This window comes from Xiphias gladius, chromosome 21, assembly GCF_016859285.1.
Source record: "Xiphias gladius isolate SHS-SW01 ecotype Sanya breed wild chromosome 21, ASM1685928v1, whole genome shotgun sequence".
Classification (NCBI taxonomy): Eukaryota; Metazoa; Chordata; class Actinopteri; order Istiophoriformes; family Xiphiidae; genus Xiphias; species Xiphias gladius.
The window spans coordinates 8977625-8993830 of NC_053420.1; the positions used below are offsets into that span (position 1 = coordinate 8977625).

General features: G+C 36.8%; 1 protein-coding gene across 1 annotated transcript; it reads left to right on the forward strand.

The window, feature by feature from the left end:
* Window positions 1-392: 392 nt before the first annotated feature.
* On the forward strand, window positions 393-15903 carry igfn1.4 (immunoglobulin like and fibronectin type III domain containing 1, tandem duplicate 4). Its single transcript, XM_040158991.1, has 22 exons — window positions 393-438; window positions 2197-2319; window positions 2733-2872; window positions 3879-3978; window positions 4246-4327; window positions 4410-4602; window positions 4807-4920; window positions 5076-5244; window positions 5422-5694; window positions 5881-6129; window positions 6657-6719; window positions 10929-11044; window positions 11258-11399; window positions 11490-11783; window positions 11896-12198; window positions 12514-12693; window positions 12796-12924; window positions 13034-13113; window positions 13324-13516; window positions 14109-14405; window positions 15475-15801; window positions 15899-15903. The coding sequence occupies exons 1-22, from the start codon at window positions 393-395 to the stop codon at window positions 15901-15903; spliced, it is 3618 nt and encodes a 1205-aa protein (XP_040014925.1).
* Window positions 15904-16206: the final 303 nt, after the last annotated feature.

A 16206-nucleotide genomic window follows, 5' to 3' on the forward strand; every position in this document is an offset into this window, starting at 1 on the left:
TTAACTAAGCCTAGCATTTCTCAAGGAGGTTTGCAATTTTGCATAATCTCCACAATATTTCAATATAAAATTATCAAACTGGAAGAGTACATTTGCAATTCAGCCAAGCACTGCAATGAAATAATCCAATTAAGAATCTGCAAAGGTTGAATCAAATCACACATCAAAAAAACCTGTCTAAAGTTGTTCAGCACCAAAGGAACTTTCTTGCCATCAGTTGAGGCTCTCAGGCAGGGCTTCTGCTTAAACTGAATCCTTAAACAAATTCAATCTATTCTACAAAATAGAAAAATAGATTAGTAGAGCTGTAATTACCGTACTTAAATCCCATCTATCATCTATTGTAGTTGGGGAAATCTTGCTAAATCCATCCAGGAATCAAAGGACCCACAATGTTTAGAAGATCAAAAGTGACAGATGGGACAACCACTGGCCAAGGTAAGCATTAAAGTGTTATTTTCTCCAAGAGGCATTAAAGAAAAACATCCAATATTAAGCTAGTGTGTGATGTTTATTTTTGTTCTTTTATTACAAACTCTGAAGATCCCTTAGCAACACAGAAGTGACACATAGCCCAATAAAAACTATAATCTGAACCTGGAGGGAATCTTCTGAAAGAATTAGTGAATACTGCCAACCCCAAATCTAAAATGAACCTTGTTTTTAATGTATGTTTCTCTACAATAGCATAATAATAACTACCAAAACTTCATTATTTGTAGTAACCTACTTAATCACTGAGTACATTCAGGATCTTTGGATGCAGTTGCCTTATAGTTAGGAAAGCCTATATAAAATTTCTAACTTATATTTAATATAAAGGTAAGTTCGGTAAATATTGGATCTTAACAGAGTCTGACAAAGTAATAAGATGACAAATTTCCAGGTCAGAGTAACAGAATTGATAGAATGAAGTTGGCAAGGAGATTTATCAATTAATAAATCTAAAGGAAACTGTGAATATATCTATTAACTGTTTGTATTATTTTCGGATTTCTACTGTATCTCTGTTAGATGCATCAAAATGGTTGATAACTTGCTATTATCACGGCTCAGTCTTACTCACAAAGACGTCAGCTTATGTTTTCAGACTTTGAATGTAATACTTTTCAAATTAGGCTGACTTTATTCAGGAAGGTCAAAGCTGCAAATTGTCCATCAGCAACCATATTTAGACTTCACAACAGCATGTACACATAGTGTATTCAAAGCCAACAGGAGCTCATAAGTAGGTGAACATACTTTGCAGACTGATCACAACATTGTACACTGAACAGCAGAGGAACTTTATGAGCCCAACACTCCTGTGCACCTGAAAATGAGCATCAGAATCAGACATTTTCCAAACACATATGTCTTTTTGAGCATTGATAAGTTACAGTACGCATAAATTGTATTCTGGTGTAACCGGACATGGACAAACAAGAAAAATGTTTTAAAAAATGCTAAAAATATTACATTGATTAACCTGTGTAGATGTGATTTAGCCTCTTCTGCCAAATCTCACAATGTAGCCATTCAATACACCAAATGCTTCTTTAGTGTTTTTTTTCCTGTCCCTCAGTTTAATTATTTTAGTCTAATCCATAATCCAATGCTAATACCACGTTGACATGTGCTGTATATGCTCTTTAACATGTGCCTTATCAGGTCCTGATGCAGAACATTTCAGTGGTAAAGAAGGTAGGCTTAGGGGACAATAGAAAAGCACATCAACAGCTGTGGTTTTCTCCCTACTGCTCACAAAGGCATGAAGAGCTGATATGCAATGGATTTATTAATATAGTGTATAAGCGTACATATACTATGTACGTGGATATGTAGGTGCATCACTACATATCTGTTCTCAGGTTGAATTTCAGGCATGAATTCCTGAAGAAAAAGGTTAAAAAGATAAATGTTATTGAAATGTAAATGTAATGAACATTGACACAAGAAAGCCATCTACACCAGAGCCACACTGTGTAGATCCAAATGATGATAAACTGAGTAACAATAACATTCTAATACGTCATGTATTAGAATGGGTCTCAGCATGGTTTATGTGAATGATGATTTGATTACAAAAAAAGAGATTTTGAAGGCTGGATATCATCATGGTCATGTTTTTCATTATTGTTTCATAGTGTTTACGAGGGTTTACTTTTAAAGTGTCAAATGTATTCTCACTAACATTTGATTTTCAATTGCTGACAGTGGGGATCAAGAAAAAATCTAAGGTCCCCGGAGTGATGATTACACAGTTTACTGAGACACTGCCAGAGGGAAAGAGCCATCCAGACTTCACCCGCAAGCCAATTGCTTTGACCATCCAAGAGGGTAGGACTGACAGGAGAAAAAGAAACAATTTAAACATTAATATCACAAAATTTACATGATTCTGCATAATGTATTAGATCCATGAATTTTGCACAAGGGCAGAGCACTGCCATTCAACTCCTGTGTCAGCCAGATAAAATTAAACACACACTGACTTTGATTTAAGCCCAAACAGACCAAAAAAATCTACGTTGTTACAATTTTGCATTAGAGAAATTCTCCACTGTTTTATTATATCATGTATCAATCATACTATTAATATTCCATATCAATTAATGTGTATATTATAAATCAATAATCATACTAAATAACCCAGAAATATTTGAATAAATATATTTTGGCATCTTTTTCATGTGTATCCAAAAGGATAAAAATATTAGGTGACCTTACCGTCTTTTTTTTTTTTTTTACAGGAAAATTTGCTTTTTTTAAAGCCATTGTCACTGGAGACCCAAAGCCAATGGTAACATGGAGCAGAAATAACGGAGATGTGTCCGATACATTGAGATACCAAACCAAATACGATCCCAATTCCAATGAGCATACATTTGAGGCAAGTGATATAGTCTATTAAATTGCAGTTATAATATACAGTAACATGCTGATGTAAAGGAGCTATAGAAATACCAGAGTGAAAAATATATAAATAAAAAGAGGTGGACAGAGGAAAAAAAAGAAAAATGTGATTTGATAACATCAAGGTCATTCATTCTTCTGAACCCAACGATTTGTTTTGCCTGTTACTTTTTCTAAAATAAGGGTATTTCACTCATCCTGAGAGGAGCACACTCAACAAAAGTCAGTTTCATCAACTAGGCTGGACACGCCTACCCCCATATCCTGTCAACTCACTGCTGTTTGCTGTTGAAAATGTAAAACAAAAGGCATGCAGTTACACATCAGGAGGCCATCTGCCTATCAAGTGTGCAGAGTCCGTAACTGGTCTACAGTGCTTTAATCCAACTGGTCCGTTGTGTGCAATATGTCACAAAGGGATACGTATCTATTTCTATTACAGTTCACTGGATAGCAGTGATTCCCAACCAGGGGTACTTGTACCAGTGAGTACATCTGCAGCTGCCAGGGAGTACAGGGAAAGATTGTGAAGTAGCTTAGCTAATTAGGAAAAAATAAAAACTATAACTTGATTTAAAAAAAAGGAAGCAGAAGCTGAAAGTGACTGCAAGAAGTAATGGATAAATAGTTGAAAAATTCAACTTCCTCCACTCCATGTGGTAGTGGTACAAATGCAAACCAAACCAAACCTATTGAAAACCATTAAAAACAGATCAAGCTTAACATCAACCACAATATCCACTTTTACATAATCAATCACGTTAAAAAACATCTAAAATAAAATCGATTGAACTTAACACATTTGGAATGAGACTAGAGTGTGACCTTCACTATCTGAAAGCTTCAGCATTTCAGATAGGGCTGTGGATGTACATAAGACAAAAAAGGTTTGGAACCACTGCTATATCGTATAAAACTTACTGACAAAGCCAACTACTTCACCCACTGGATCCATTGTATTTAGCATGTCTTATATCTCTCAGATGCCACATGTTATGCCAGATCAAGCGGATACCTATAAATGCTTTGCCACAAATGAATATGGACAAGCCGTGGTCACAGTTGTCCTCAATGTTATTGAAGGTAAGGGCTGCTTGCTTGCTATGCAGATGACAAATGAATCCAAGTGTTATTATAGAAAGTAATTTAATCCTGGACAGCATGCTTATTCAAGTATTCTCCCAAACCTACTTCAAACTGAGTATACTTGTACCCAAATTTGATACTTCACTAATATATACCCTTGAGTCAAATAAACTCATTTCATTACTTATCTTTCAGCATTCCCTCTGTAGGTTGTTTAATTACATGATTGTAGAATAATGTAAGTGCCTTCTTTTCTCCTTTCAGTTGGTTTCAAAATGAACAAAGCCCAGCAACAAGCAGCAGAAGCCACTGATGGGAACTTTAAGACTGTGCTGAAAAGGAGAAGGTGGGTTTGAGTTACTATATTGAGGGTGTCCTCTACAGAATTACAAGACTGATTAACTGATTAACCCTATTTAAATTTCTAGTAAGATCCGTCCCAAATCTGAGCAACCTGGGAAAAAAGAGGGGGAGATTGATCCTAAATTTTGGGAGCTCTTACTTAGCGCTGATAAGAAAGACTATGAGAGAATCTGTGCAGAGTTTGGAGTCACTGACTTTCGCTGGATGCTCAAGAAACTGAGTGAAATGAAGAAGGAGAGAGAGGAAGAACAAGCTGAGGTGTGTGATTTGTGATATTTGCATGTTGATTTGTTTGCTTTTTTTCTGATTTTAAGACTTGATGTTGACGATACATGCTTAGACACTGTAATTTCTATGAAAGTTCATTGCGGTAACAGAAGGTAATCTCTGTAACCATTTATCTGAAATGATATCCATTTGCTTTCTTCTTGATACTTATTTATCATCCTGTTTTTGTCCCAGTTTGTCAGAAACCTCTCTAACCTAAGACCTATTCAGGTCAATGCAGATGGTACTGTCTCTTTTGAGATTGACATGGACCTTCTGGACCCAAGCAGCTCAATCTACCTGTACAAGGTTAGTGTGGAAAACTAAATTATAACTCCTGCAGCTAGTAGCCCTTCTAGATAATACTTGATAACACTTTAGGGAGTCACGCACAGAAATCAGTAGGAGTCATCCTAAATTTCAACCATCCCGGAACTAAACTGCATTGTATATTTCCCCTGCAGGATGGTGAAATGATTCCATATACAAAGGAGTTGGGAGATAAGATGAAGCACAGCCTTAGACAAGTGGGGAAAAAGTATATTTTCAGTATGAGGGACCTTATGCCAGAAGATGCTGGATTGTACCAGTTGGATGTAGAGGATGTGAACATGTTTTCCACTGATTTTAAAAGTAAGTTTTACATTTCACACATGGCAAATTGGTAAAGCAAAAGAAGACAACCTTTTGATTCATAAGACGAAATAGCCCTTATTAAAATAAATAGTAGCAACTGCGTTTTAATAATCATCATTCGTGCAGATGTAAGAAACAATTTTAATATGAAATGAATCACTTGTTATTTTTCAGTTCCCATGGTGGATTTCTTGGTGAAAATTCAGGAAGTGAAGGCAAAGGAGAGAGAAGATGCTGTGTTTGAGTGCGTCCTGTCAAATCCCTTCTCCAAGATTTTGTGGTTTGGCAAGAATCTGCCACTGGAGCAAGGGGATAAATATGATATTGAGGTCTCAGAGGACAAGCTCATTCACAGGCTGGTGGTCAAAGACTGTATGGTAGTAGACAAAGGAATTTATTCTGCCTGCGCAGGAATAAAATCTTGCAATGCATGGCTTGTCGTTGAAGGTAAGATACACTTCATCAAAATACTGATAATAATCAATGATGGATGATAATTACAGTTTTCAATTTGAATAATAATGAAAGAATGAGACGCCTGATTCATCTAGCCAATTACTGCTTTCAATGTCATAATATGGCATTTTTAAGTGTTCACTCACTGCAGATCTCCTACTTTTTTTTACAAATCAGCTGACAAAGACGCACCAAAAGGTAAAAAATCAGTAAGAAAAACAACAAGGGCAGGAGGATCTGGAATAGACTTGCAGAAGGTTGCCCAAGAGCAACAAGTAAAACTGGAGAAGGAAAGAGAAGAAAGAAAAGAAGAGATTAAAGCTGCTAAAGAAGCTACGGCAGCTGCACCTCCACCTGAAACACCTCCAGCTCCTGCACCCATTAAAGCTCCAGCTGTACCTAAGGCACCGAAAGAGCCTGAACCAAGTAAGAGCACGGACTGTTAGGTTTATTAAACAGGGTGTTGAATTCACAAACAATTTAGTCATATTTGGAAGTCATTATAAAACCAAACCCCTGTTAATTTTACAAACCTGTACCATAGGCAACAACAATATTGTTGGATTTCATTATGTCTACATAATTTAATAAACGGCAGTGGTTTGGGGGAAAGTTAATAATTACCAGAGCTCCAACAATTAATGAATTAATTGATCAGATGATCGACAGAAAATGAATCGGAAACTCTGATGAAAAATAAATAATAATTTTTGTCATTTTTTTTAAGCTAAAATGACAAACATTTGTTTGTTTCAGCCTCTCAAATGTGGGGATTTAAACTTTTCTTTGACACATATGAAAGTAAAGTGAATATCCTTGGGTTTCAGACCATTAGAAAGACAAAACAAGACTTCTGAAGATGTGACATTGGAACCTTTGTTTTATCGATTTTCATGTAATACTTGCTATGGTAATTTGTTGATATGTCACTAACTAGTTTTAACGGTTCATAGGAATAGTGAACGAGCCAACAGCAGTGGCTTCAGATCCACCGGTTGTGGAGATAGTAAGCGCCGGTAAGAAACTTGAATGGTTTTGGTAACCTCTGCATGCATTCACAGTTGAATATGACAGTAATTTGACATATACTGGCTTCAGTTTCCAGTTTGTTTATCCTGATAGGTTTTACTGTGATAAACATGTGTGCTTCAAAATGTTGTTTAAGTCACTGTTGAGGTGTAATGTTTTGACGTTACTTTAGGTTTTGTTGTGTTGTGTTGTCATCTCATTATATAATTGGCTGCCTCCATAAGGTCAGATATTTCATAATGGTATTTTGCTAATTTAGATTTACTTTGCAAGATTCTTAGCCTGGCTGGATAGACAGGTCAACTTGCTACTACACAGTTGTGTACTGGGGTCTGCATCTTGCTGACTGACTAAATGTCAGTTTTGTGTTTTGGTTCATGATATCTTATACTGAAATATGCTCAAAATTACTTTTAATTAGGAAATTAATAAAAGCAGACTCTTTTCATCTATCCATAACTTACTCTTTAAATCTTACATCATATTCACCTATTGAGATGCATCAACTGGTATTTGCGAAGAGATTGATTTCTGCTTTAGGAACCATACCAGTGCTTTCTCATGTTTTGGCCCATTTTTATGCAAATCACATAAGACTATTTTTCAAAGCATGCTGTAGTTTTTAAATTTTTTATGATTGTGTTTTCCCCACCATTCAATAAGCAGCCACTGATTCATTTCACTGTCATATGGAAATCATCTTGAGGAGATTTGAAGAATGCCTGAGTGAGGTGACTGACGCTTTACTGTCAGTGTAAGTGCAGACTGGCCTGGACAGTTATCAGTAACAAACATGATATAACAGGGATTACCTTTTGTAAGTAAGTAAGTTCACTGGCAGCTGACCTTTACACTCCCATCCAGACACATTAAGACATTAATGTCTTAATGTCTTAATTAAGACATTAATGTCTTAATGTCTTTGAACTTACCTCTGTAAGCTCAAAAATTACTTATTGGACATGATTTTGGAAGCGACTGACAGTAGGCTGTAACAGTTTCCTAAAACTACTACTAAGCCTTCCTGATAACTTTCTTACACATCAACCACGTTAGATACGTCAGATTATCCAAATACTAAGCAGAGCTGATTCTATCAATATGCTCTGTATGTGCACAATCAGATTTGACAGACTTTGTACTGCACATCATTGCATTGTCGCACCAACAGTCTCCGAACAAAACCTAATTAAGAATTAGCTAATTTAAACAGCACCCACAGTTTAACAAAGACGTTAAATTAATTAAAATTGCTTCTGCCAAATATTCTCACCTAGCTATATGACATGATTTGTTTCAACATAAAGCAGCATTGCTGACCTGTGTGAACACACACTCTCCGAAGTTAACTGCCAGCTAACACCTGTTAGCAATTAGCTAACAGGTGGTAGCTAACATTAATGCAATTGCTAGCACTTTGGCTAATCACAAAAGTTAGTGTGTTATATGAACAGAGCTTTCTTTTGAGACTTTGATTACTTACATATCCTGACTGCTGTTGTAGTCTCAAGATGACAGGCTTTACAATCAACTTACAATCAGTCAGATTCGAATTATATTGCCTAATATCAGAAATCAGAAAGTTTGCCTCAACAATCTCTACAGCATACGACACCCTCTGTCCTTAAACCCTCAAAACAAGAAAAACTAGAAGAATAAAGTAGAGACTGAGAATCCTGTCAGCCAAAACATTAGAAATTTCTCAAAATAGTGTGGCTTTATTCTCATAATATTGTGACTTTTTTCTTTTAAAATCTCTCTGATGAGACTCTGACTTTTATTGTGATATTACTTTTTTTTTTTAAATCTCATTATTTCTCCCTTAGTGTGGTCTTAATAGTCTATCATATTCAAGAAGCAGTCATACCAGCATTGCCCTGGCAAAATTTAATCGAACACTGGCAAAAAGCAGACAGGGTATCACTGTCCTTGTATTATTTCACAGGTCAAAAAAAGGAGATAGAAACCTGCACAGAGTGAATAAGCTGGGATCAGTGTGTGGCAGCAAGCATATGCGCCTCATCCCTTTTCTCTGTGAAAATGACTCCAGCATCAGGTGACTAACAGCTGCAGTAATTCCAAATTGTGTAAGTGCTATGCGAAATCAACTGGACTTGCTTGACGTTCTTGATGACGTTTCGCCTCTCATTTGAAAGGCTTCTTCAGTTCAATTCCATTCAAATCCAGTTGCCTTTTCATAGCACTTAAAGAAAAAACCATGACCTGGATGACTGAGAATCTTCACAGAGATACCTCAGAATATGTTGATTTTTAACCAACCACCAGGCACACAGTTGGCCACCAACGTCATTAGATGTTGATATTTGGTTGAATGTAGGTTGTGAAGCCGGGTGATCAGAATTTAACGTCAAGACAAAATCTAATGCCCACGTCAGTTTGACAGAGAATAATGATGACAGCTGACGTTGAGAATTTGTTGGTTTTAAGTTGTAATGTTAAGTAACCCAAATCCAAACGTCTCATGCCAGCGCCATCTGGACATAGAATAGCAACATTCTAGTCATGAGGTATGGTGACCAGAAACCCAATGCCTGCTAAACTTTGTTATGTCAGTTAGCCATCGTTGGGTTTTGACGTCGATCCAATTTTCCTTTCCAACTAAAATTTAACATCTGTCCAAAGTTAAAGTCATTAAGAGTCCAACATCTTTCTGACGTTACACTGACTCCCAGTGCCAGCTGGGCAATGACCATAGTATGGCCTTATAATATGGGTAAATCATCTGGGAGACTCTGATGAACATCTGATTATTATTATAAGAAACCTTTTAAACTGCAAATTTACAGAGTGTTATACCTTGATTTCACCTACTCTGCTACACTATGATTTTCTATAAGATGGAAAAACACATTCCAAAAAAATTATGACACAATGGCATTCTTTGGAAAATGGTCAGGAGTATTGTTAAGTACAGATGATTTGTGGAAAATGCCCTAAAACATGCAAAAAATGGTACAATGCTTTATTAAAACCAGTGTCATATGTCATCGAATTCATCCATAAACAGAGATAAATAGATAATAATCTAATAAAAATGTTTTTATGCTGTCTGTGATCGCTAACAGGTCATTCAGACAAAACATCAACAGCAGCTGGAGATTCGGGAAGTGGTAAGAGAGACAACAGTGGTGGATAAAAAATTGAGGAAGTAATTTACTAAATGACTTATTGTTGTTATTGTAGTTATCCACTCAGCTGAGGAAGCCAGTGGCGGTGAAAGGCCTTGTCAACCACATACAAATGCAGGAGTTGGTATGCCAGATATTCAAGACTGAAAAATTATAACTGTAACACAGATGTTAAAAGACTAACAAAAGACTAATAAATTACTTTTTATTTTCTTTAGTAATGTAGAAAAATTAACAAAATGATTTATTAGCATGATTTCTTTTCAGAATCTAAAGAAATCATTGTGTTCTCCGTAACATCTTAATTGTTTAAATTCACCATAGTTTCTTTTCAGTCAAATACAAATAAACAAATGGGAAGGTGTGAACACAAACAATTCCTTTATAACCAGCATGTGGAAAAACATTCTCAGTATATTATTTTAATATACTGCTGAACCGAGGACCCACATTGTAAAAATGCGTTCATGTTTAAATAGAGACTCTAATGAGTCCATCAGGTTCCTGTTAAAGTTTTGCAAAGCTTTATGTTTGCTGCTTGTAACTATGTTTGCTTTTAATGTCATTAACTTGATGTGTACTGTAACTTTTGTTTAACATAAACTTGCTAACCAGATAACACTGATCTAATATTTAAGCCATGCACTGCACATCGCATTTATTAAAAAAACAAATATAGCATGTTGTTGCAGTTTTAGTTATGGTTATAATCTCAATTACTTACCTTTCTGACTTTTTACACACTGCACAATTCCTTGAGAGGTTTGGAAATTCTATCACAAACCTTTCAGCGCATATAGTATCATTAACCTTTTTCTTTAGGCAAAACACAATATCATTATTCACAGGAAATCACTGATATTGATTAACTATTTAACTACTTTATTTCAACAAGTGTATTAATGAGTAGAATTTAGAAGCATGTGTGTAGGTAATTCACTTATTCTTGTTTACTTTTATTCAGTTTACACATACAACAGTCCTTAACTCAAAGCTGCATCCCTTGAATATGCAAAGTGGAGAGTAACTTAGTTTTATGTTGCCCAGAGCCTGGAATTACCTGTGGACTCTCCGATATTTATTCTCTTCATGGAAAACCGACTGAATTAACTGTGAAGATGAGTATGGACTGCGATGGCGCCTGGTTCAAAGATGGAAAACAGGTAAAGTCCATAAATAACTATACTTAAAGCTGCTTAAAGCTTTTCATCGCTACATTGCCAACATTATAAACATCCAACTGTATAAAGTACATAGTAAGAAATAGTACTGTGTCTATGGAATGGCACTGACAGGTACTTTATTTTTCTTTTTTAATTTTAGAAAATACAGTCCAAAAAAGTACAAAGGTCTCTGTTTCACTTTTCATCTGCTAGTTAAACTCAGGTGCTGGGGTTACCATAGCCAAAGATGGAAATTCTCACAAGCTGACAATTAAAAGCTGCAGAGATGATGACTCTGGACTTTATCGTTTTGAATCAGGGGAACAAAGTACACAAGGAAAGGTCACTGTTGGAGGTATAATTTACTTCCTCTTATTGCAGAACATGTTTGAAATGACATTGCTGTTCCAGTGCATTAAACTGAATTATACTTTGTGATTTATAGATGTACCTGAATTTGACCCAGACGACCTTCACAAGTTCACCAAGCCTGTTATAGTAAAAGTGGGGCAGAACGCTGCCTTTAAGATGCCCTTTGCTTCTCAGGAATCTTTGCTGGTCAGTTGGTTTAAGGATGGCACTGAGCTCAAAGACGGAGGAGGAGTTAAGATCGTGAGGGAGCCCAATCACAGTCGGCTGCTGCTCAGAGACTGTCTGCAGACAGACACAGGGGAAATAAAGATCCAACTCAAAAACCCATTTGGAGCTGTGGAGGCCAAAACTCAGCTTATTGTGCTTGGTACAAAATAGACAAATCTCATAAGAAAAGTTAGACATACTGAGACACTTACGCCTTCATAGCATTAATTTTTGTGTTACGACATTTAAAATTTAACATGTTTTTCTGACAGATCGTCCAGGCCCACCGGAGGGTCCAGTGGAGACTGTTGAAACCACCTCATCTATAATTGAGATTAAATGGAACCCCCCCAAATACGACGGTGGCTCAGTCATCACCAACTACATTATAGAACGGCAGCAGGCAGGACAGAGTCTGTGGATGAAACTTGGGGATGTCTCAGCTGACAGGACCTCTTTCAGAGACAGGAATGTGACTCATGGAAAGAAATACAAGTACCGCATCTATGCAGAAAACCCTGAGGGCCTCAGCGATGCCCTGGAGACAGCTGATAGCATTATGGCTGGCATAATGAGTGAGAAAAATTAAGTCTCATTTAGCATTCCTCAGCAAATCCCATGTTAATCTCCTTCAAGTTGTAATAAATGAAAATGCCTTGGGATAGGTTTTGTGATTGCTTCAAACTGTTTATCACCACAACTATTTAGCTGCTGTAGAAAGCCCATCTTTTATCATTGCTACAATAGTAGCTCTATCTCCAAGAGGAATTGTTTGCAATATCTTGCTGTAAAAACATGCAGATATCCTTAATTTATTCCATGTCTTTAATTACTTCTTAATTATTAATAATGAGCTTACTTGATTAATTAGACTACTTGTCATTCCTTAGTACTCTCCGGTCCACCTGGTGTCCCCAAAGTGGTGAGTGCCTCTAAGACCTGTATCAATTTGACCTGGACCCCTCCAGAGGACGACAGAGGAGTACCGATCATTGGTTATCAAGTAGAGAAACAAAAGAAGGACACAAATCAGTGGATTGCCCTGAATGCACTTAATGAGCCTATTGAGGGTTTGTCAGACACAAAAGCATACTATTACATGTTGATTACATGAAAATTTGCTTCTTTTTCATGGCCTTTTTTCCTTGCTGTGTCATCCATCTTATTTCTAGATGTGAACTATGCAGTTAAGGATATCACTGAGGGCGCAGAGTACGAGTTCAGGGTTTCAGCGATCAATGAGTCAGGATCTGGAGACCCAAGCCCTCCATCTGCAATGGTGTGTGCAAAGAATCCCAACAGTACGTATTAAGTGCCTTTGCTTGGCATATTAATGATTTAACTTTGTTGTTATCCTGCACATTCCTTGCTTTTTGTCTGCATTTTATGTTTTGTGTGTTTTCCATCCAGTGAGACCGTGTTTTAAAGACCCAGAGGACTTCATTGTTGTCAGAGCAGGAAATTCTGCTCGTGTCAAAATTTGCTATGAGGTATGAATAAACCTAAAATCTAGTTTGTCAGAGTCCTTCTTCCTTGGTATAAATCTTAAATCTATCTTGTCAATCAGTTCAGCATTTTGGATTTTATGCCCCCATTCCAGCCATGTCATACAGTATTCTTGAGTGATGAGTTTACCACAGTGTGACATGACCGAATATACTTCACACTTTATCACATTTATCTGATATTGATCTCTCCAGGCTGAACCTCCACCTCAGATCACTTGGCTGAAGGATGATGAGCCAGTATCTCCATGGATTAATATCATCAATACAGAGGGAATGTCTCAACTTGTCATTCCCTCATCAAAGCGGTCAGATTCGGCAATCTACACTATCAAAGCCAAAAACTCTGTGGGTGAGGCTTCATTCGACATTGAGGTTAGAGTCACAGGTAAGGACGAGAAACAGATTGTTACACTCAGATTAGTGCAAAAAAGCTGTGAAATCAGTAGTTAAATTTTTGTACTGATATAACTGTATGTAACTTTCACAATCTTCAGGTTTTGAAATGAGGAATTCATTTGTTAAAAATGAGGAACTAATTTAATTGCCTTTAATTGCCTGCACTGTGTTCCTCTGGTCAGGGAACATCAGTCACATCAACACTGGACAACATTAACTGGGTAATATTTTGTCAATTAAATGCCAATTGCACACAAATGTATTGGCAACCCGGTGTCAAACCCTAATTAACACCGACCACTTCTAGGTGGAATGAATAACATAATTCTTACCCTGTGATATGCAGTAATGGGGTGTGATTAATTTATAACAGCTGCTAAATTCAAATGGAATCCTGACAAAAACCCACATATGGGTGAAATGCCTCTTGAGTATGATAAGATTATATAAGGTTACACTGTAGCCAAATACAAAACAATTGATGAAAATTGGGGGAACAAGAAGGAACAACAGAACAAAGGTACAGGAACTTTTTTCCTCTCTCAGTAACATAATCTGCATCTTATCGTACTTGTTGCTAGATGAACCAAAGACACCAGGGCCAGTTGAATTGGAGCAAACAGTCAATGGCAAAGTAGTGGTATCATGGGCTCCCTCTCCAGACCAGGAGCTCGACGACCGCCTGTACTACATGGTCTCTCAACATGACTCAAGCACCAGAGTGTGGAGGACTGTAGCAGACCGCCTCTTCACTAACACATACACAGCCATCAACATCCTCCCCGGGATAGAGTATCATTTCCGGATCTATGCCAAGAACGATGTGGGCCTCTCAGATCCATCTCAGTCACCTACATGGGGTGCCAACAGCAACAGAGGTGGGTTATTTGACAAGTCGTCCTCAGTTATATCTGATTATGCAATTAAACTAAACTATACTGTACATGATGGTGCCAATTTCAAGTTTAATCAATTGTACTTTACTTGTTCAAATGCTGTACAGTATGTTCTGTACTAAAAAGGGAATAACTAAGTAAGGCATCTTTTCATACCATTATGTGATATCAAACATACTTCATATGTTTCAATAAAGACAGTATTAAAAAAACAAAACAATTTACCATTGTTGTTGATTTAGTATTTCTAATTTTAGCGGCCTTTTAAAAAACACAATTTGTCATAAACCCTACACGTTTGTAGGCTAAACATCACAATTCGACAAAAGAGGTGAGTCCATGAGGGATTCAAGGGGCCACAGTTAGTTCAGACATGTCTGTAATAACAGCAGTACAGAGAGGACTGAATGCAGTAGAGGTTTTTATACACCAGAATTTACACCTAGGAAGTTTGGGAGAAGGTAGAAGGTAGGTGAATTTTATGGCAATGGAAAAAACCTAGTTACAATACAGTACCCGCACTGCTGCACTTGTTTTCATGGAAGTTGCTGTTTTTTGTATACTCACATAGTAATCAAGAAAAATTACGTTTCTAATAGCAAGTGTTGTAGTGGAGGCCCACCTTGGAATATGGAAAGTAAACCACCGAAAAATCCTTTATTTTTGTAGAAAGACTGACAAAAAGAAATACTCAATTAGAGACTGCGTTGAGTTACAAATGCAAAATGATCCGCCCAGCTGATTAGTCAGTCAGGCTCAACTTTACAGTACTAATTCTATGAGGAATTTGTCAGTTTGGTGGTTAAAATCCAGTGAATTTACAAAGCCTTGTAACTACTTTTTCTGCATTTTTCTCAAAATTCTGTAGTGCATTCTCAATTTTTAAATTTATAATCAATTCTGTGAATGTTAGCTATTACCTGCTGTATGAAATCTAAGTTGTAAAAAATTAATATCCTAAATATTTTTGGATCCTTGTTGATATAATCACCATGTAACCTAACCTAACCTTAACACAAAATTTTAATTTTCTGTGTTTTTTCCATTTAAGTTCAAATAACTTCAAATGGAATGAATTCAACGGAGGTCTGCTTCGAGAGGCCTCCATCCATCTTGGTCCCTCTGAAAGTCCACACTCCACCTAAAGGTTACCAGCTGTTCATGACATGTGCTGTCCGAGGATGCCCCACGCCCACTGTATCGTGGTACCTAAACGACATCTGCATCAACTCCGACAACAACTACTACTTAACCAACTCGTTTGGTGTGTGCTCCATGTATATCCTAAGAGTCCGACCAAAGGACAGCGGTGAATATAAGGTGGTTGCAGTCAACTCTTTTGGCAAGGCAGAGTGTTCCACTAAACTTATTGTTAGAGGTAAGGTTTAACTTAAGAGTGGAATTTGTTTTTTCAGAGGTGCATATTATAATTTATTCTTATAATGATTATTTTTCTTTCTGTTTTTTCTCCCCAGATTAAAATGGCTGAAGGTTTTATGCAACTTTTCCTCTTACTGATGGAAAGTAAGGAATTAGAATGTTTTGGTTTACTGCACAGACTGCATTGAAAGCGTGCAATACTGTAATGTGCCAGCAAAATCATCTAAAATGGTCTTGATACTAACTTCTTTACTTTATTTGCAATGCAACTGATTTAGAACTGTTACCATGTCATAATAAATAATAACTATTCAATACAAATTTAGCGACAAACTATGGTACAAATGTTCAAGCTCTTAACAACTACAATAAATCAACAAACTGACATCTGCGTAATGTGCTT